General features: G+C 36.5%; 1 protein-coding gene across 1 annotated transcript in view; it reads right to left on the reverse strand.

Moving 5' to 3' along the window:
• Nucleotides 1-20,732, reverse strand: part of LOC108701836 (low-density lipoprotein receptor-related protein 1B) — a 676,036-nt gene that overhangs the window by 370,003 nt on the left and 285,301 nt on the right. The window contains exons 8-12 of the mRNA XM_041576281.1: nt 19,276-19,498; nt 14,428-14,599; nt 14,016-14,159; nt 12,492-12,728; nt 8,332-8,512 (exon numbers count right to left, since the gene is read on the reverse strand). Of these exons, the coding sequence (XP_041432215.1) occupies nt 8,332-8,512; nt 12,492-12,728; nt 14,016-14,159; nt 14,428-14,599; nt 19,276-19,498 (957 nt within the window). The remainder of the gene's footprint in view (nt 1-8,331; nt 8,513-12,491; nt 12,729-14,015; nt 14,160-14,427; nt 14,600-19,275; nt 19,499-20,732) is intronic.

Genomic DNA, 20,732 nt, shown 5'->3' on the forward strand with positions numbered 1-20,732 from the left:
ATTTCTGATAAATCGCTCGGAAAAGGGTCTCAGTGCGCTTTGGAGCTACAGGCGATTCACAAACGCGATGTGGGCACAGCAGCTGGCGTCTTTCATTTGGTTTTGTTCAGAGACAAAACAAGCGATATATCGCCGCGATTTGCTTTTTAAAAACGTTGGCGACAAATCGTCCAGTGTGTCCTTACCCTAAATGGGGAAAAGTTACTTTGATAGAGTTGATTATATGTTTAGTTGAATTCCAAGGTATTTAAGGGATTGAGTCCTCCACTTATAATGGAATTTGGATGCCAGTGCTTGCTTGACCTCTTGGGGAACATTAAGGGGTTCCATCTTATCCACATATAATTTGTAGCCCGAATGCCTACTATATTAAAGTGAGAAGTATGTCATCTGCGAAGTTTGGTAAAAACCTAAGATCCGAATTTAAGAGAGCAATTGGTCTCTAGCCGACATCTGTCAGGAAATTGATCGGCCAGGTCAAAAAATCTATGTCGGTCCCAGTGCAATCTATCTATGTTTGCAGGGCCAAGCAGGCAGCTCCCCTTTGTTTTCCTGGCAAATTGGTCTTTTTAGTTGATGGTAAATTCATACGATCGTAAGATCGTTCTGAGAAGATCGTGTTCTCACGATCAGGATCTGATCTTTTAAAAATCTCAACATCTATGGCCAGCTTTAATCGTGTCTTTGATTTCTGTTTCGGTAATTGGTTTATTAAGAGTTTCTAAATCTATTTGCAATAAAGTGGCATGTATATTATCGGTGAGGAAGGTTAACCTGGAAGGCAGATGTCTGGGGTTGTGGGGGTAGTGATTTATAAAGTTTTGTATAGTAATCCTAAAACTCAGCTGCAATCCTCTGAGGTGAAAAGGCTTTTCCCCATCATCTTTAGCGATTGATATTAGCTGATTGGGCTCTGAGCTATCCCCATTCATAGAATTTCGGTCTAGTCCATTTTAAAGCCTTTTCAACATCACCAGACAAAAGTAAATTTAGTTCCCTACGGACCCCAAGGATCTCCTGGTGTAATACAGTAGTTGGATTACAATGTGCTTTACTTTTAAGAAGTCTAAGTTTTTGTTGCAACCTTAACTTAGTGTGCGACCGTGCCTTTTTCTTTGCTGCTGCAAGAGCTATAAATTTACCTTTCACTACCGCCTTATGAGCCTCCCATAAAACAGAGACCTTCTACACTGATTTGACATTTTCTATAAAGTAATTCTCAATGGTCTGAGAAAGGTCAGCACATGTTTGGGAATCATTTAAGAGGCCTTCATTCAGGTGTCAATGAGTAGGTTTCCATATCCGGGTGGACAGGTGTATATCTAATGTAACAGCATTGAGGTCTGACCACGTAATAGGGACTAGAGCCGAAGAGGCCGGATAAACAAGGAGGTTTCTTGAGGCCAAAAAAAAATCCAGTCTAGAATATAGTTGATGGCAAGCAGAATAAAAGGTATATGGTCTCTTATTGGGATAGTGTATATGCCATAGCTCCCTAATATCTAATCTCTGGCATTACCATTTGTATTGTTTAAATAAGGGGGGATGTGAGCGGTCTTTGTTCTCTGACAGTACTAGATTGTAATCCCTGCCAATTATTAGAGGTCTCATCTGGCTTTGTATTAGAGGGCTTTGATAGTCTCCTCTGGCTTTGGGAAGAATTCACTTGAGAAAGCGCAGTTGGTGTTTATTAGGGGAGTAGATGTTTGCCAGTCTAATGGGTTTACCCCCTAATAAACACTCCAAAATTAAATACTACCCCTTTGTATTCACCTTTGCATTCTGAACTTCAAGTGGGCAGTCCCTATGGGTCATTGTTATGATGGGTTTTTTTTTAAAATTTGTAGTTGCTTGATAAATTGTGGGGTACAATTTGGTGTTCAGGGACTTATTTTCTGAAGTCTTGAAATAAGATTCCTGATTCATGGCAATGAAGTTTATGTAGTTCCCTGATGACCATGTACCTCTTCATTATGCTATTTAACCCATTTACATTTAACGTTAATGATTTAACCATGATGACAGTATAACAAAGAATGCTTCCATTGGCATCTATAATACCCAACGACTCACATTAAAAGCATAAAACATTAGACATATCACAGGCAAAAAGTTGGTATTCCGTTTGTACTGTGAAGGGTAGGATGAATAGATTTTTGAAAGTTCTCTCAAGGGCAAAAAGTTAAGTGTATGTTAAAGAAACAAAAGTCAAACTGAAAAAAAGGAACAGTAACTGATATGATAATCCAACATAAAAAACCAAATAGGTGTTGAAGACATCCAGTCTTAAATAAAACTTTGTTTTATTAACCCCTAAGATGCAGGGGTAAGGATTCCACAGACCAACCATGTCTGTATTGGGAGCATTCCAGGTGACTTTGAGGGGGGGGGGAGAATACTCCCTTGAGCCTGCAGACCAAGGGGGATATGTATTAATGTCCAACTCTGTAAAATGAGAACAATCAGGTTGCATCAGGTGAAGGGGTGGATCCATAGGTGCCGTGTTTTACCTTTTCCCAGATTGGTGTTAGATATTTAGGTTGCTGTCTCTTCGGGCTTGTTGGGAGACTCTTTTGATCCATGGGTGGGAGATCAAGGTCTTGGAGTAGTTTAGGTCCTTGTAATGGGTCCTGAAGAATATAGTGGCGAACAGCTTGAATGGGAAACCCCATCGAGTAATGCTATGGTCTCTCAACTTCTGGATGTAGGTCTCTCCTCTTGCTCAGTGTAATCGGTGAAATATCATTAAAGATTTGTACCTTATAACCCTGATGATCGTAATGTGTGTTATTCTTGGCAATAATGTTTTCCTTAGTTTCAAAATAGTGTAGGCACACAATAAAAATGTCTCTTGGAGAAGTTACATTAGGTGGTCAGGCTCCCAAGGCTCTGTGGGCCCTATCGAAGCATCATGCTTCCACAGGGAGATCTGAATTAATGGCGGAAAAGAGGGAGCGTAAAAAATCTTCTAATGTCTTGTGGTGTGACATCTTCCGATACTTCTCGAACAGGCTATAGATATTGTTGGCATCATGCAAGTGGACTGTAGGTCTTCAGTTAAACCGCCCTGCAGTATTCTTGAAATACCTACTATACTAAAATGGCACAGTAATAAGCACCATTGCAATCTTGGAAACCTGGACACTTCTATATTGAGTCCATATATGCAAATGTTGTCGTTTGCATAGGTTTCTTTTGAGTGGGTTGGCCTTCTCCCACCGTCACAAAGGGGTTGGGGTCCATGCTGGGAATGGAAGGGCACAGGGGGAGCTGGGGTCTGCAGGGAGAGAGTTAAGGGAGCTTAGTATTGTGCAGGGAAGTTGCAGGTATCTTCTCATTTGGGAGCAGCATTTACATTTTTTCTTATGATTTAAAGTTACAAATAGTGTTAATCTACTGTTTTGTTGTGTTTATTCTTAATCACATTTTACAAGGAAATGCTTGCCAGTGATGGAGCATAAGGTCAAGATTCAATCGTCTTGTAAATTTTTAAGGCCAATTTAGTTGCATGTCCTAATTTCCCTGCTGCCTTCACCTGGGTTGTGCAACTTCTATGGCAAGTAACCTGTAATATAGTATTGTTTGGGATTAAGGCAAGCATTCCTAAGGGGGGTTCAGGCTTAACAGAACTAAGAGTCTGAAGCAGATGGAGCTGCCTAAGGTGCAAGAGGGGAGTGGGCACAATTCTGGAGAAAATAAATGGGTGGAGTTATCAAGTGAGCATTTTGTGAGTATTGTGCAAATAGCAAGTGGGAGCAAGAGAGTAGAAAGGGTGGAAAAAAAATAAAATAAAGGGCACCATTAGGGGGAGTGGATTCTTGATTCATCTAGCAGGAAGCAAAAGTGTGATGCAATAGGCCAAGTAATATTGCCTTGGGCACAACTACTATTTGATTTGACTCTGGTGTGTATGCTTTAAATTATAAAATGTTTGATAAAGAATTGGCATTTTGTAACTGTTAATAAAGTTGTGGTCTTTCAATATCGTACTGGACTTATTTTTGCTATGGTAGAAACATGAGATTTTAAAGCAGCAAAGCTGCAACTGAGATTACCTAAGATTACACTTCTCTGAAACTGTCTTTACCTTTATAACATATGAGTTACTATATAAATAAAGGATTAGAATGAAAAGAAATCTGGAGTAAAACTGAATATTCAGTTAGAATTAAATATATTTTGCAGTATAAATGTGATATCAAAGTCACACCTTTAATGGAAAAGTAAGAAGAAAGAGACTACTTAGAACTGTCTGAACACTTTAGTCCAAATACGTAACCAATGTGCAATCTTTAGTTTTCTGTTGAAGGTAATATCTTTAAATCACATTTGTTGTATTTTTTATCAGAAAAAAACTATTTACTTTCATCTCCGAATAAATAAAACTTTCACAACTGCAGAGCTCAACAAGGAATTAGTATTTCCCTCAGCCACACTTCCAAAATCAACAATCCAAGGATACTGACAGCCCACACAACTGAGAGGAAGGCAATACTTTCAGACAACTATCTTTTATGAATCTTATTGTCTGTGACCTCTCCTCAGAAGAAGGAGCTTCTATCCTCTCCAAGGGATGTGCTTTCTACCCATCCAAGAATTTGACAAAATCCAATTCTGTAGCAAAACAATATCTAAAGGCTTTTTTTCTGCTTCTGAACTAAAGTATCTTGGGAACCACCTCAGCTGCACAATAAATCTTCTACTGTGCTTTGACCACCTGTACATACTGTATATGACATAGTAATCTGTCTTTTGCTTCCTTCCATTGTTATGGCAAATCAAGCACAGTTAATGCAGCATCTGTTGTGCATGTTACCTCATGGAAGAAGTCTGCAGCACCTCAACTGGGTTAGACATAAAAAGGGTCTTAGAAGCAAAAACTGGTCAATGTCAAAGAATGCAGGCAGTTTTTGAAATTTTTTTAAAATAATTGGATTTAAAATAACACAGACCTAGTATGCTCTTAAAATCCACTATACCATATTTTCGTGAGGAATGGTGCTTAGAACAGATATTTGGCCATGTTGGCTGAGAATATTTAAAGTATAGCTTAAAGCAGTGCTGTCCAACTTCTGTGGTACCGAGGGCCAGAATTGTTCTGGCCTACATGGTGGAGGGTCAATAATTGAAGCCAGTGTTGACCATTCCCTGGTTTTAAACCACACCTATTTTACACCATATCCATGTTACCATAAGACCATGTCTACATTAATTGTGGTAGCACATCAAAAAACCAAATGGTTGGTGTTCAGTGCAGGGATATCACTTATCACTCACATGTGAAAAAAATGTAAGTCATATTAAGACATAACCTTAAATCCATATGCCTCCTCCTCCCCTGTGGATAACACAGCACCTCCCCCAGCACATGATTAAACACCTTAAGGGCCCCTAACAATAATATTCAAATGCTAACAAACCCCCAGAACAAATACCATTCTTATGTTGCACAGGCAGAGCAGGGCACACACAGGGTGCATAGGGAAGGCAGAGTATGGCACACACAGGCAGAGTATGGCACAAACAGGCAGAGTATGGCACACCCAAGGACCATAGGGCATACCCAGGCAGCAAAGGGCGGGCAGAGTATGGCACACACATGGAGCATAGGGCAGCAAGAGTAGGGCACACACAAGGAGCATAGGACAAGCAGAGTATGGCACACCCAAAGGAGCATATGGCAGGCAAGATAATGGCACACCCAGGGAGCATGGGGCAGGCAGAGTATGGCACGCACAGGAAGCATTAATGAAAGAAGAGTATGGCACACACAGGGAGCATAGGGTGAAGGCAAGTCTGGCGACAGAGGTAACGTCAGTAAAATCAAAAACTTAGGGAATTTGCATAGTAACGTTCTTTCGCCAGACCAAAAATTTGCCTGGAGTTAGAGTGCGAAGTTGCTCCAGAGTCAATCTCCTTGCTGAAATTACGCCAACGAAATTAAGCCAGCTACCATTAGTAAATTGGCGAATTTTCGGCAGCGTTAGCCACTTTGCCCTTTAGTAAATTTCCCCCCTATTAGTGTGTGCTAGCATGGTTTTATGGGTAATAGATCTTGCCAGACTAACTTAAATTCTTTTTATGAGAAGGTTAGCAGGGACCTCGATTCTGGGATGGAAGTGGATGTCATTTACTTAGACTTTGCTAAAGCATTTGATACAGTGCCACACAAAAGGTTACTGGTTAAATTGAGGAATGTTGGCCTGGAACATAGTATTTGTACCTGGATAGAGAACTGGCTAAAAGATAGACTACAAAGAGTGTTGGTAAATGGAACATTTTCTAATTGGACCAGTGTTGTTAGTGGAGTACTGCAGGGCTCTGTACTAGGTCCCTTGCTTTTCAACTTGTTTATTAATGACCTGGAGGTGGGCATTGAAAGCACTGTTTCTATTTTTGCAGATGATACTAAATTGTGCAGAACTATAGGTTCCATGCAGGATGCTGCCACTTTGCAGAGTAATTTGTCTAAATTGGGAAACTGGGCAGCAAACTGGAAAATGAGGTTCAATGTTGATAATTGCAAGGTTCTGCACTTTGGCAAAAATAATATAAATGCAAGTTATACACTAAATGGCAGTGTGTTGGAAGTTTCCTTAAATGAGAAGGATATAGGAGTTTTTTAGATAACAAGTTGTCTAATTCTGGGCAGTGTCATTCTGTGGCTACTAAAGCAAATAAAGTTATTTCTTGCCTCTTTATAGGTCCCTAGGAGGTAAGGCCTCATCTGGAGTATGCAGTGCAGATTTGGAATCCAGTCCTTAAGAGGGATATAAATGAGCTGGAGAGAGTACAGAGACGTGCAACTAAACTAGTTAGAGGGATGGAAGACTTAAATTTCGAGGGTAGACTGTCAAGGTTGGGGTTGTTTTCTCTGGAAAAAAGGCGCTTGCGAGGGGACATGATTATACTTTACAAGTACATTAGAGGACATTATAGACAAATAGCAGGGGACCTTTTTACCCATAAAGTGGATCACCGTACCAGAGGCCACTCCTTTAGACTAGAAGAAAAGAACTTTCATTTGAAGCAACGTAGGGGGCTCTTCACAGTCAGGACAGTGAGGTTGTGGAATGCAATGCATGTCAGGTGATGTTGTGATGGCTGATTCAGTTAATGCCTTTAAGAATGGCTTGGATGATTTTTTGGACAGACATAATATCAAAGGCTATTGTGATACTAAGCTCTATAGTTAGTATGGGTATATATAATTTATTTGAAAATATTGAGAGGTATGTGTATGGATGCTGGGTTTTCATTTGGAGGGGTTGAACTTGATGGACTTTGTCTTTTTCAACCCGATTTAACTATGTAACTATGTACTTACAAGGAGACAATGCAAAGAAGAGCCACAATGATTCATGGACTAAATATCACTAACAATATCTGGTCTTTAGAAGTAAGAAATTCTTCCTCTATCAAAACCCTTCTATCAGCTTTATATCATGGAATTGAGTTGATTAAATTTGACTTGCCTTTGTGGCTTAAAAACAGCATGTTCAGCGATACAGGCTTCTAGATTATATATGTATATATTATATATGTATATATGAACAAATTATATTTAACCTTCTCAAATTTAGCCTTTATGTAATAGAAAAAAAACCTACCACATCAGGTTCTATGGAAATATAATCCAAAATCATGCAAAGATCTCTGATTATAGTGGAGGACATTACATTTGCATTAAGAAGGTTACATATACAGATGAAGCCACTTGGATTTGTGAGTTAAATGCGTCATGACTCAGAGTTAATTGAAGAAACTGTGTTATCTAAAGTTATCTTAACTCATTTAATGCATTTAACCTTTTCATTAGCATACCAAAGCACCATTGTTCACAATGGTGAATGCTTTAATTAGATGGGATGTTGTGTCACAGTTTTCTGTGTTAAATGAGATAAATGGGATATCTGTGTTTAGTTATTCTGTGTCAAACAGACAAACCAAAGTGGCTGCATCTGTATATTCACTCTATTTTCTAAAAGTCAAGTTCTTGAATAATAAGACTCCAGTATGAATTCTCTGGAATCTTTCAAATTCAATGTAAAATGTCAGATGTTTGTAACTTTAACTGAATTGCCATTTAGTCTCCTTCTAAATGATCCTGATAAAGTGACTGACAAGGATATAATTGCTGCACCTTCAGCATTAGACACAAACTGTATAGCCTGGGTATGGTGAACAAATTAAGGAGCATTATCAATATGTTTTTAACAGCTGTATCCATATGTAGAGCTCAAACTGGTCAATCATGTGTTAGATTAACAAGAATAATATATTTACTCACTGTATGTGAATAGGCATTAAAAAGTGTTTATAAGTTCGTACCCATTAGCAGGATCCACAACGATTCCTCTGGGATGTGACATTTCTCCCTCTAATAAGGTCTTTCTGCTTTGAGATGCTTTCTCCAGACGAGCTACATTAATGGTTTTTCTGTGTCCATCATTTGTCCAATACAAATTGTTACTTATCCAGTCCACAGCAATTCCTTCTACATTGTCAAGGTCTTGTAGGTTGAGGGGAAAAAAATTTAATTAAATTAATTAAAGAAAATCTATGTTGCCATATGCTTATTAGTACTGTACATGTTTACATTTCCAGGATGTTTAAATACAGCAGTAGTCAGTTATCCAACAATAACAATTTTTTAATTGTCTAACATAAGTTTGTAAGGTATGTAATTTGCATTTTCATAATATTTTCATGTTTTAACATGATTTGTATTAATCCTTCTTTCTTCTCTGTTGACTTAAAAGGGTATGCAGTACTTTACAAAGCATAAGAATATCTTGTACAGTGGTTCGGTTAACACAAATTAAAGATAAATAATGAACGTAAGTCCTGGAAATTTCACAGCACAGTTAGAACAAGATCCTCTCCCAAAGAACTAAAGATTATGAGGAAGAAGAAATATAGAGTAAAATGGAGAGGAGGAGTAAGGCTTGTATTGAACCAGAGGATTACAATATTACTTTAATGCAGTGTTGTAACTTGATTTTACTGGGCTTCACAGCAAAATAATTTTAGGGCCCCCAACATATCCAGAGGTTGTCCTGATATACAGTATGTTGAAACTGATCAATAATTATGGCATCATGGGCCCCATATATCTCCTGAGCCCCCCTGCAGCCAAAGGGTCGGCTTCCACAATAGTTACACCCCTGCTTTAATGCTTCCATCAGAAAGGAAATGTTATAACAGGTTAATGTGTATGACTCTAGTAGTAAATTGTACAGAGAATAGGTTGTCCAAAGCATTATGACCAAGTGATAGTATATTGGGGGTTTGAAAGCAACTATATAGAAAGGTACAGAGAAATGAAGACTTTTGAAAGAGATATTTTTATATTTTTACTAGCAGCTAGTAAAGAGACGTCAGTAGTAAATTCTTCTGAGTGGGCATTAATTGATGCAGACAGTGAGTAACAAATTGCTCTAGTCAACCCTAGAAAAACATGCACAGTAAACAACATATTTTGTTGATGTTTCTGTGAAAAGAAACTGCATATTCCAGTTAGGGATTAAATGTGCACTGAAAAGGCATGGGAAACTCTTAGACAGTTTCCTTGGAGATGGTGCAATTATTTATTGTAATGTAGAAGGGAAGGAAGAAATATTAAAAGTTCAGTTCAGAGTGCATTACAGAATAAAGGGAGGGTATTTTAGAAGCTCAGCTTTGACTATAATGCAGAATGGAGGTATATTAGAAACTCAGCTTTCACATGTTGAGTTTCAGCTAGCAAGCAGCTATTCATAATGCTATTGTAGTTAGAGATGAAAGCTTATTTAGTAATACATGATGCATTCCAAATACAAATTTTGCCAAACACAAAATTTGCATCCATCAAAACACTATTTATAAAGGAATTGCACATGCTCATCTATACTTGTATCTGGTCCCATGAGTGTAACTGCAAGTGCAATATACAGGATGAACCCATTAATGGAACCCTGGAACTAACACCTTCCTTGAATGGTATTACTTTCAGGACTCTATTATGTATATTGTATGCACTGAAACTACTGTAACTCAAGCAAAACTACTGTAACTCAAGCATAATTTTGCACTGAAACTACTGTAACTCAAGCATAATTTTCCAATGCAGTCCACACTTTAGTGAGCACTACAGCCTGCAGTTATAATGGAATTATGGAAATTAGGTTGCATTGTGTGTAAGAAACATGCCAGGTTGCTCACAATTAATATACACCTTTTACCCAATCAATATATTATACAGCTAGAAAACAAACCTGGTTTCAATCGGGAAAACGTATGTGTGTCTTATGTCCAAGCACTAGTAAGAGCATAATAACTTTTTCTTTGAGCTCTGAGTATCATTGAATTGAGCTGTATGAGTGAATATTTTGAATACTCGTTTTCATTGCACACATTGTATTGTTACTGACTTGCAATCCAACTGCTTGGTTTCTGCAAATGATTAGACTTTGAACTTGCCTATTGAATAAAATAATTAAAAATAAATATGTATATATGTGTGTGTGTGTGTGTGTGTGTATACCTGTGTGTATATATATATATATATATATATATATATATATATATATATATATATATATATATATATATATATATATATATATATATATATAGATAGATAGATAGATAGATAGATAGATAGATATTGATAGATAGATAGATAGATACACTGTGCTTCCAGCAGGAGCATTAAAAGCAATTTGATGCATTGTTGTTACTGATTAATTAAATTTTTTGCCAGAGTTTTAATTTTTTTTAAACATATTATTTTTAACTTCTTATACAGGTTCTGGATTCATTAAAATGGATTTTAACAGAAGATAAACTATCTATGTATGCTTCAGTAACAGTATCTTACATTTAATTTAATTTAATACAAATAACAACACAAAGAAAAGGAAATAATAAATGCTGTATATGCAGAAATTCAGCTTTAAAACTTTATACAAATAAAATATAGGGATTCATAGGGTTAAGTTCCCCTATGGTCTGAAAAATCCCACATGGTTGGATATCCCCTGCTGTGGTCAGCTAAGTGTTGGACTTAAATTAGATCAGGGAGATGTAGTGAGTCCTTTATCCCTGTGCAGTGTGCCCTGGCAGTTTACAGATTTGGCCAGAAGGTGTTGATCCATTTCTTCAAATGCTGAGCTTCCATATGCTGAGGGTCAGTCTACGTCCTGGTTTCACTCCACTCTGGAGTGCATGGACTTTAGCAAAGATGTAAAGGCCTAGGGAATTGAGAAGCCTGAGGAGGTACAGGGCCCCTAGCCTGGGGAGCTTGAACATGGAGGGGTTAGAGTTCGGATGCAGTGGAGAGAATGTGAAGGAGTTGCCTGGAAAAGGATTCCTGTGAAAGAGGCTGGGATGTGCTAACACTCCAGATGAGTGCTAGAGCTGGCCTGAAGACTTCTGTGAGATGCTGTAGGTGCCTGTACCAGCTCTGTGTAAGCTCTCATTGAGTGATCAGCCTAAGGTAAAGGTATTGGAATGGCTCCAGTGTGTGTCAACAGGTGTTGTCCGTGTGCCTGCTATGTGGGAGCAACTACCTCTGTCCATCAGGAAAGGTATTTGGGCAGGTAGTTAGCCGATAAATACACAATTGCAGGAAAAAGAAGAGATCACACGAATAATCATGTTTATTTACAATTATGGTAGGTTCTTCTTTTGTGAATGCAGTTTTAAAATCACTGGCATTTTGACAATGAAATATTGTATACTCTTTTTGGGCAAAGACTTATTGTACCTTAATGTATATTTTTTACTGATTTGTACAACACCATAGTGATGAGCAAATTTGCCAAGTTTTGCCGCAAAAATGACACCCATAGACTTCAATGCATTTTGACAAATTTTCACAGTTTCACAAATTTTCAGACAAGTAAAACAGGTCAGATTTATAGATGACATGAGTAGCCCGATACTGATCTATTACCATACACAAACAAATGAAACCGGCTGTGTTTTTCCATCACACTGAAATGAGGACCAATTTGGTACCAGAGCCAAAGAAGATAGTAAATGTCTGCTGCTAGTACGATAGCTTTATTTATAGAAACATTTGCCTTAAGATATAATAGACATTATTAGATGAAAGGTATGTAAAATTTAATTATTTTCAAGTAAAAGAAAGGAGACCTTTTTATGCTTTATAATTTGCACAATACAAAACTGATGAAGGGCATAACACATGACCTGAAATACTGAGCTGCAAGGACTAACAGTGAATACTCATAAATTACTCCACATCTACATTAACAATATTTTTAGAACCCTTAAGATTATCTGCAAACTAGTGGTGCTCAAAGAAAAAAGAAGAAAAAGACAAAACAACACAAGAAACAAAATTGTGAGTTGGCGAGAGAGAAAGAGAGAGTGCATTAATATTTTAGAGAGATAGATTTATAGATAGATAGAATACATTAATATTTTAGAGAGATAAAAATAAATAAATAAAATATATTCTCCTATAAATATTGGTTACATACCATCTTTAAGAATGGTTTCTCTCCCTGAACCATCAATTTTTTGTCGTCCAATAAGAAAGCTGGTAGTGTCAGCAAAGTAAATATAGTTGGTCTCTGCATGGTAGTCTAATGCTCTGGGGTTAACTAAGTTTTCAATGGGATGCCTGTATTCGTCAGAAATGGTGGTATTAAGATCCATTGCTCGAATAATTCCTGGCCTTCCTTTCCCATAAAACAGAAACAGCTTATTCTTAGGCTCTGTAGATCAAATAGAATGTACAATAACGTGTAAATTAGAACCACAATGCAATATTTATATATTAATATTTTATTGATATTTATACTAACTTTTTAAATCTAATATGCATTAACATTATTGTTAAGTATGGAAGATTAAATGTTTCATCTAAATTAACTTTTCAACAATGTACTCAAATTGTATATGTGTTTTATCTATTTACTTTATATAAAGCAATTGAAGCATTGACATAAAACTGAATTTAGTTAATAGTTAGAGGCCCATTTATTAAAGGTTGACTTTTACTGGTATTAGAGCTTTTTGAAACCACGAATAAACACATTTCCTTTAAAACCATGAAAGTTATAAAACTTCATTTGTGAACATAGATTTTTCCCCCTGATTTCTAGCATATTTACAAAGAGCTTGAAGAAGAAAAACTGATTCACAGGGAAAAAAACTTGCAACAAAATGTTTATTGTTCCATTATTTGTTTCCAATTCAACTGTATAAAAGTTTTGAAGAAATTAAATAGGTTAAGGGGACAATTTATTAAAGGTTGCATTGTAGTTAACCTGAAAAATTTGATTTTTTCAGGGTTTTTGAGGTATAAAATAAAAACAAAATATCTAATTTTTCACGGTTAAAAAACCTAAAATGTTTCAAGTTTTTGTTAAAAAAGTTGAATTTTTCGAGATTTATGATACCCCCAAGCTGGAAATAGATTGAGTTCAAAAATACTCCAGTTAAAATCTGTCAAGGTTATGTATATGTAAATGGACCCTTGAATCATTTGAAGGTATTTCTACGTCTTTTTTTTGTGTTTCACTCGGAAACTTGATCAATTTGAGCAATTCAAGTTTTTTCCCATGGAAAACTCAATTAATTAAGTTTCCAGGGTGTTTACCTCAAATTCACTGATTCCAGTTTTTTCCATTCAAGTTTTTTTAGTAAGAAAAAAATAGAGTTCTGAGTTCATTCAAGGTATAAAAAGCCTCACAAAGCTCAAAAATTCGACCTTTCATAAATAACCCCCTAAAACAGCTTCTGTATTATCTTCTATAGAAGCTCATAAGGTTTTAATTGTAGATATTTTTATTGAAAAGATTTTTTGTACAGGGAATAACCATCAAGATATGCCAACATAGGTATCTCTACTACAAAGCACAAAAGTGCAGGAGAAATAAATTGTAAAGCACCCCTTTAGGCCATTTTCTAGGTACAAGAGCCTATTAAAAATATTGTGAATTACATATAGTTGTATATTTTTAGAAAATGCCTTATAAACATTTGATTGTTCAACATACTTTTGCATGACCTTCCATCACTTGCCAAGCTGAAGCCAGTCTTGCAGCGACAAGTCCGCATTTTATAACTGGAGCCGAGCAGGCAGATGTGTTCGCATCCCCCGGGCATTCCATCTGGGTTTATTTCACATGCATAGCTCCTGACTACAACAAATCATTGGGAAAGAAGAATCATCATGTTTTAGTTGATTTTATTTACTTTAACACGGCAACGCCTCTGACAACAAAATTGAGTTTATTTTGACAAAACACTGACTTAATTAGTTTTTCATGAATTAAGCATAATTTCAGCTTTTCAGTCCTTTGCAAGAGTTTGGAAGCAAAATAGAATTGTTTTCTATATTTTAACAGTTACAGATGAAACAAAACATGTTTCATTCCAATCAATGTTGACTTGATTTTGGGTCCTTACCTGCCGGCTGTGTTCTTTTGTGATAAATGTGAATGTCACGGGCATTTTCTAGGTTCAGCAGTGAGAAGACATCTGTGCTATTAAATCGGTTTATTCTTAAGATGGTGGAGCTATCTGTGTTACTGGCATACAAATAATTTTCAAATAATGATAGACCATACACATGACTGACCTATAAAGATAAAAACAAGGTAGTTATTTTTTTTCACTGAAGAGACTAGTAAAAGAATAATATGATGGTAGTAGAATAATAAGCTTTAAATTAGGAAATAACTGTACTCTTATTTTGTGGAAATAGAAGTCACTGCTATGTTTCTTGGTTCAATTTTACTGTGGTGCAGCTATTTACTACATGCTGCTTTGATAGGGTTCTAGTAATCTCCATAAATCAGACAGTTCTCAGCGTTTTACTTGTTGATCACAAAAAATCAAAGGTCCATTGAGAAACTCTCTATATAAAAAAGCTCCTTCCTTCTTCAAGCTGAAGCCTTTTTTTTTTGCTTTCACATATGGAACAGCTCATTATACAGAGGCAACCTCCACTGATATTACCCAAACAACCCAATAGAGGCATTTTTATCATGCTGTTTAAAATTCTTCATGTCAGACACCAAGCCCCCCCCCAACTTAGGATAACATACCAGACCAGAGAACATAAGATATCTTAGGTGAAAAATACCTCAGCTTGTTTACTAACAAATTTACATAAATAACGACCAACATATAGTGACATATGTTAAATGTAAACAATTACATTTAAATACTATTTAATATCTTTCTTGTAACCTCAGTTACTGAAGACTCCTAGGTGTGGCTTTCCTCCAAAACTCATGCCTCTTCCATTACTTTGGCCTCTTGCCTAACCCCTGTTATGCCCTAAGCTTCCCCCCAAGGGGAGCACCTCACTTCACTAATACCACCCCCCAACACCACTACCTCCTCTGGGAAGAGAGCTGTTCAAGGTAAAAGGGAACACCCCTTCACTTCCTTGCTTCTCTACCCCTCATGTATCCACCCATCCTCACAACAACCCAGGAAATTACAACACTCATAATCCTTACTCCTCAATTCCCCTACTTCCTAGCCCTGTCATGGCCCTGTTGTTCACAGTTTCTGGCTCACTTCCAAGGGGTATTCTGGAGAAATATAAAACTCTTATATAAACAGAACAGCTTGTTCTGTTTATACATTGCTCCATTTTTTTTTTTTGTTAATGAGATCATTGCTATAGGCATTAAGCTAACTTTTTTACTAATGCCAAAACAATGTTTTAAAACTACTATATTTAATTTTAGTGTAAAACTGGCATACGATATGCAAGGTTACTGAACGATGACAGATGAAGGAGAATTGTATTGCTTCTGTAATTGTTATAATTAATTTGGATAACAGGGGTGTAAATTAAACATTTTTAGAAAATGTATATTGCTTTAATGGGAATGCAAACACTTAGGGGGTTATTTACTAAACTCCGAAAGTATCTAGACAGGCTTTTTGGGGCAAAACTCTTTTTTTTTAAAAAAAGTCAAATATTTCGAGATTCATTAAATCTTGATGCTGCAAAAAGCCATAATCCGAAAATCTGCAATCTCAGACCTTCTGAGGTTGTGTATAAGTCAATGGCAGATGTCCCTAGCCTATTTGGAAGTTTCTATAGTCTGCTCTAGCCTGAACATCTGACCATTTTGGGCAAAAATCCCAAAAAATTCAGGCTTTTCTGGAAAAAGCCCCCAAAAATTGTATGATTCAGGACCCCCCCCCCAAAAAATAATAATATATGATTCGGTTTTTGCTCAATTTTATCATGTTTTTACCCAAACCAATTAAATCAAGCTTTTCAAATAATAAATAAGGTAAATCGGTATGGGAGTTTCATTGTGGTTTTTTAATTTAAATAATGAGTTAAATTTTGATTTTAGTAAATAACCTTCACAATCTTTCCTTATTGCAAACCCCCCCCCCCAGAGCTAAACACATCATTAGTGTTATAATTTTGGGTATTTTTGACATCTCATTTTAGGTTTACACTTGTGGGAAGATTTATTAGTATTTGTATTTTTGCTGCAATTCAAGAATGACAAGGTGGGTGATATCGGTTACAAGAACTGAAATAGTGTCTGTCTGGGTGAGGGCCACATCCATGAACTGATGCGGTCCTCAATCCAACATGAAAATCAAACCTGATCAATCGACATCTGCCCAATTTTTGGTCTGCTTTTTTTATGCCCACCTTTAGATATGGGGTTAGTTGACATTAGTGCTCTCAGACTGTGACAGTCACTTCACATAGAGTATGTTCTCCATGTTATGACAGCTTAATGCAATTCCCTGAAGTAGTAGTAAAAGGCTGATTTCTATCATTATGTTCAGTCAGTTTATGTTAATTCAGTAGGATCAACTGGGAATTGTTCAGAGCTTGACTGCAAACTACTCACAGACTGAGCATCAGAATTAAATATTCTAATATCAGGGAATCACATACCATCTTTTTTGATATAAGCATACTTATATATACTACACAATGTTTAGTAGGTAACGCCCTCCATCAGTTGAGCATAACTCAAATAATATCAATAAAAATATGTTGTTGCTAAAACTAAGAAATTATGAAAATGATTGTGAAACCTAAGGATAGCTACAAATTTGAAGACAGTTTACCTACCAAACTGGCTTCAATTTTCATGTTTTTCTTTTATCCTTTCCTTTTAAAAATATTATAGTGAAACTCATTGAAAAGGATAAGGGCCTCAGATTGGTACTTCTATAGTAGTAGTCTCATAAATATCTACAAAGTTAATAAAGTAGCACCTTGCCTCACATGAAACAGCTGCTAATTATTGTTATTGTGCAGTATGAAGAACATTGCTGGAAAACGTCAACATTCTGCTTCTAGAAGAAATGGTAATAGGTTTTTAATTCCATGGCCATCCCTCAGGTCATGGCAAGCAAACATAGGTACTTTTAATATTAAAGCGACCTCCTTTAGCCTTTTGCTTTTAAGCAAACACACTTTGATTAAAAATTATTTTGCTACCAGTTTATCTCATAGCAACAGAAAGAAATTATATAGATATTGTATTTAGTTATGAAATCACCTTTGTTACCAATATAATGTGCCAATATGTCATTCGTTTTTGTAAGGTGCTTTATTATGTTGGCTGATACGGAATTTAATTATGGTGGAAAAATATTAAACTTAGTAACTTAGGTAAGTAATGGAAATCTCAATCACTTTTTTTAATTAAATGGACAGTAAGGGAGTTATTTATCAAAGTCCAATTTTATCTGCTACAAACTCTGATCAAATCTGCTCGGGTTTTTTTAAACTTATTTATTATTACATTTTCCCAAAAATTTGCTTTGCAGGAAAAAATCTGATTTTCATGATTTTTTTGGATTTTTCAACCGGAAAACTCCAATTTCTTATGCTTTTTTGCCTGAAAACTTTGGGTATTGCACGTAACCCAGCGCACATCGAAAAATCATTGGGACTTTTCCCGTTGACTTATATGCAACCTTGACAGGTCTTTGATGCTCAATTTTCTAATTCAGACTTTTCCATCCTTGGGATTTAATAAATTTCAAAAAAATCAGTGATTTTTTAAAAGTCAGATTTTACAAAAAAAAATCACACATTTTTTGGGATTTTTGCATTTAAAGTTTAGTAAATAACTCCCTATATGTTAGTTTCTGAGCTGTGCTTTAAAAACAAAAAACTGAATCTCGTGGTTTATGACGTGAAGAGTTGTGGACGAGTTTCAGTTTAACAAGAAAAAGCTTTTTACCTAATTCAGTTCCAGTTTTTTCCCCATAGACTCTCAATAGAGTTTTCACTTGATAAACAAAGATATGTTTTTCTAAATTATTGCATCTCTAATTGTATCTCTTCCATGAATTTTCATGTGAGAAACCTTTTTCTCACTGAATTGAATCTGGTCCTTTCTGTGTTAACTTTCTTCTTTATCATTTAGCACCTGCTTTAAATATTATTTGGTCTCTATAGAACTGCTGTAGTAGCCACCTTGCTACAGATCTTGGTACATCTGTAATCGTGCCCTAGCATGTGTGGTCAAGCATTCACGTATTGATGTACAATATGAATTTTTGTTCTGAAATCAAAAAAAATTTTGTTTGTGTTCAGATATCAACAAAAATTGTGTTCACAAATAATAGGGTTTCTTAATAAAAACAGGTCCTCTCACACTTCTCATCTAAGGACAGAAAAGTTTATTTTTTTCCACTAAAAGTCATTCAAAGGGTCAAAAGGAATACAACAGTGTGTTCCATTGTATTTTAACATCCAGTTAACTACAGAATGTTAGATGATATCTCTATGATATATATACAGTCCATGACCACTAAGACAGAATGCTCTGTTTTAAAAATAACTACAGGAAAGCTTTGTATGTGTGTGTGTGTGGGGGGGGTGTGTATGGGATGTGACTACTAAATTATATTTCCCAATGCAAGCACAAAAAATACAAATCCCACAAACAGGCATTGTAAGGGAAAAGTAATCCTTATTTTAAATAAATATAGAACTTGCCAGAGCCTTTTTTATTTTGTGCATTTTGTGTGCACAAAATGCAAAAGGTGATACTTTGTTGGTATAGGTTTTTATATTTCACAACCACATTTTGTGTGAAAGAATCATCCACAAATTCCACTGTTCCCCATGAGCTGCTCCTCTATGCAAATCTGCATATATATTTTATTTTATAAAACTTATGTAACAGCTGAGGTGCCTGGGGGGCAACAAACCTAAGCATCAGATAAATCTTTTCAGCTTTACTTGTTCTTTAATATGAGATGATCAATCTGAGTTATTTTGTAAAATTAAAATATTACCTCTTTGCCTTGAATTATTAATTGTCTGTTCCGTCCTTCATAGTCAACTACTTCAATATAGTCCAGATAGACATCTGCCCAGTAAACAAATTTATTAACAAGATCCAGAGTCAAGGCTGTTGGCTGCTCAATTTTCGAAACAACTATCTTTGTCCTGTTCATTCCATCCAAGTCACACCTTTCAACTTTTGCAACATTCCCATAGTCAGTGAAGAAGAGTTTCCTGTTGAAATAGAAATATGTACATGTGATAGCATTTAGTCAGCTATAGGATAATACTCCTGATTATGGCCCCATACTACCTCTCTCACTATGATCTGAAGAAACTGTTTGAAAGATATCGATAGGCATTGTAATCCTCGGCAACCCAAAACATAACAAATGGCGACAAGGATTGCTCTTCTACCTCTGCAGCAGCCTGCACCTTTTCTTCCAAACCCTGGTGAGCAGGGATGGGCGAATTTTTTCGCCTCGTTTCGCCGAAAAAATGATGCCCATAGACTTCTATGGTGGCGTGCGTCAAAACAAAAGACGCGCGTCAAAACAGTTTCGCCGCGCGACAAAATTTTTTTGACGCCCATAGACTTTAATGGGCGTCTGCGACAATTCGCCGGCGGCGAATTTTTGGCGAAGCGAAACGGGTCAAATTCGCCCATCCCTACTGGTGAGCCTACCATACCTTTTACTGCTTGGATCCTTATGTTTGAAAATTACATTATTTCTGCTGACCAAGGGAGATTTCTGCTGCTAGAAAGCGTGCTTTACTTATTCACTGCCTGGGAGCAGAGGGACAGCGTATATTCTATACATTACCATTACCTGATGAGACTTATGAAACTGCTCTCACTGCTATAAAGAACAATTTTTGTGCCAAGAGTAAATGTGGTTGCTGAAAGATATAAATTCCGCTAACGTGGAAAACGTAATGGCGAATCCACAGAACAATTAGTAGCAGCTTTGAGAGAGCTGGTTATTACCTGTGAGTTTGGGAATCTAACAGATGAAATGCTAAGAGACCAACTAGTGGAAAAAACAAACTCACCTCGCATTAGAGAGAGACTGCTCCTAGAGCAGGATTTAACCCTTGCAAAGGCTATTACAGTTGCTAGCCAAATTGAAACAGCAGTGGCATAGGCTAAAACTCTCAGTCAGGGAACTGTTAGGAATGTACAGATTGTGAATTGAGCACTGTGGCCTAATAATACACAGTAACAGGCAAAATACAGTGCTAAGGAAAGGGATTCACCTACACTGCAAAACCGTGCAGCAAATACAAATAGCTTTCGCTGTGGTTCAACACAACACACGGCAAATCATGTTACATGTCCTGCAAACAGTGCAGCAGATGCAAAAAAGTAGGACATTTTGCTAAGATCTGCCGTAGTTCTGCTAAAGATGTTCATGAAGTCACTACAGGTATAGGATCCCTTATCCGGAAACCCGATATCCAGAAAGCT

This window comes from Xenopus laevis, chromosome 9_10L, assembly GCF_017654675.1.
Source record: "Xenopus laevis strain J_2021 chromosome 9_10L, Xenopus_laevis_v10.1, whole genome shotgun sequence".
Lineage (NCBI taxonomy): Eukaryota > Metazoa > Chordata > Amphibia > Anura > Pipidae > Xenopus > Xenopus laevis.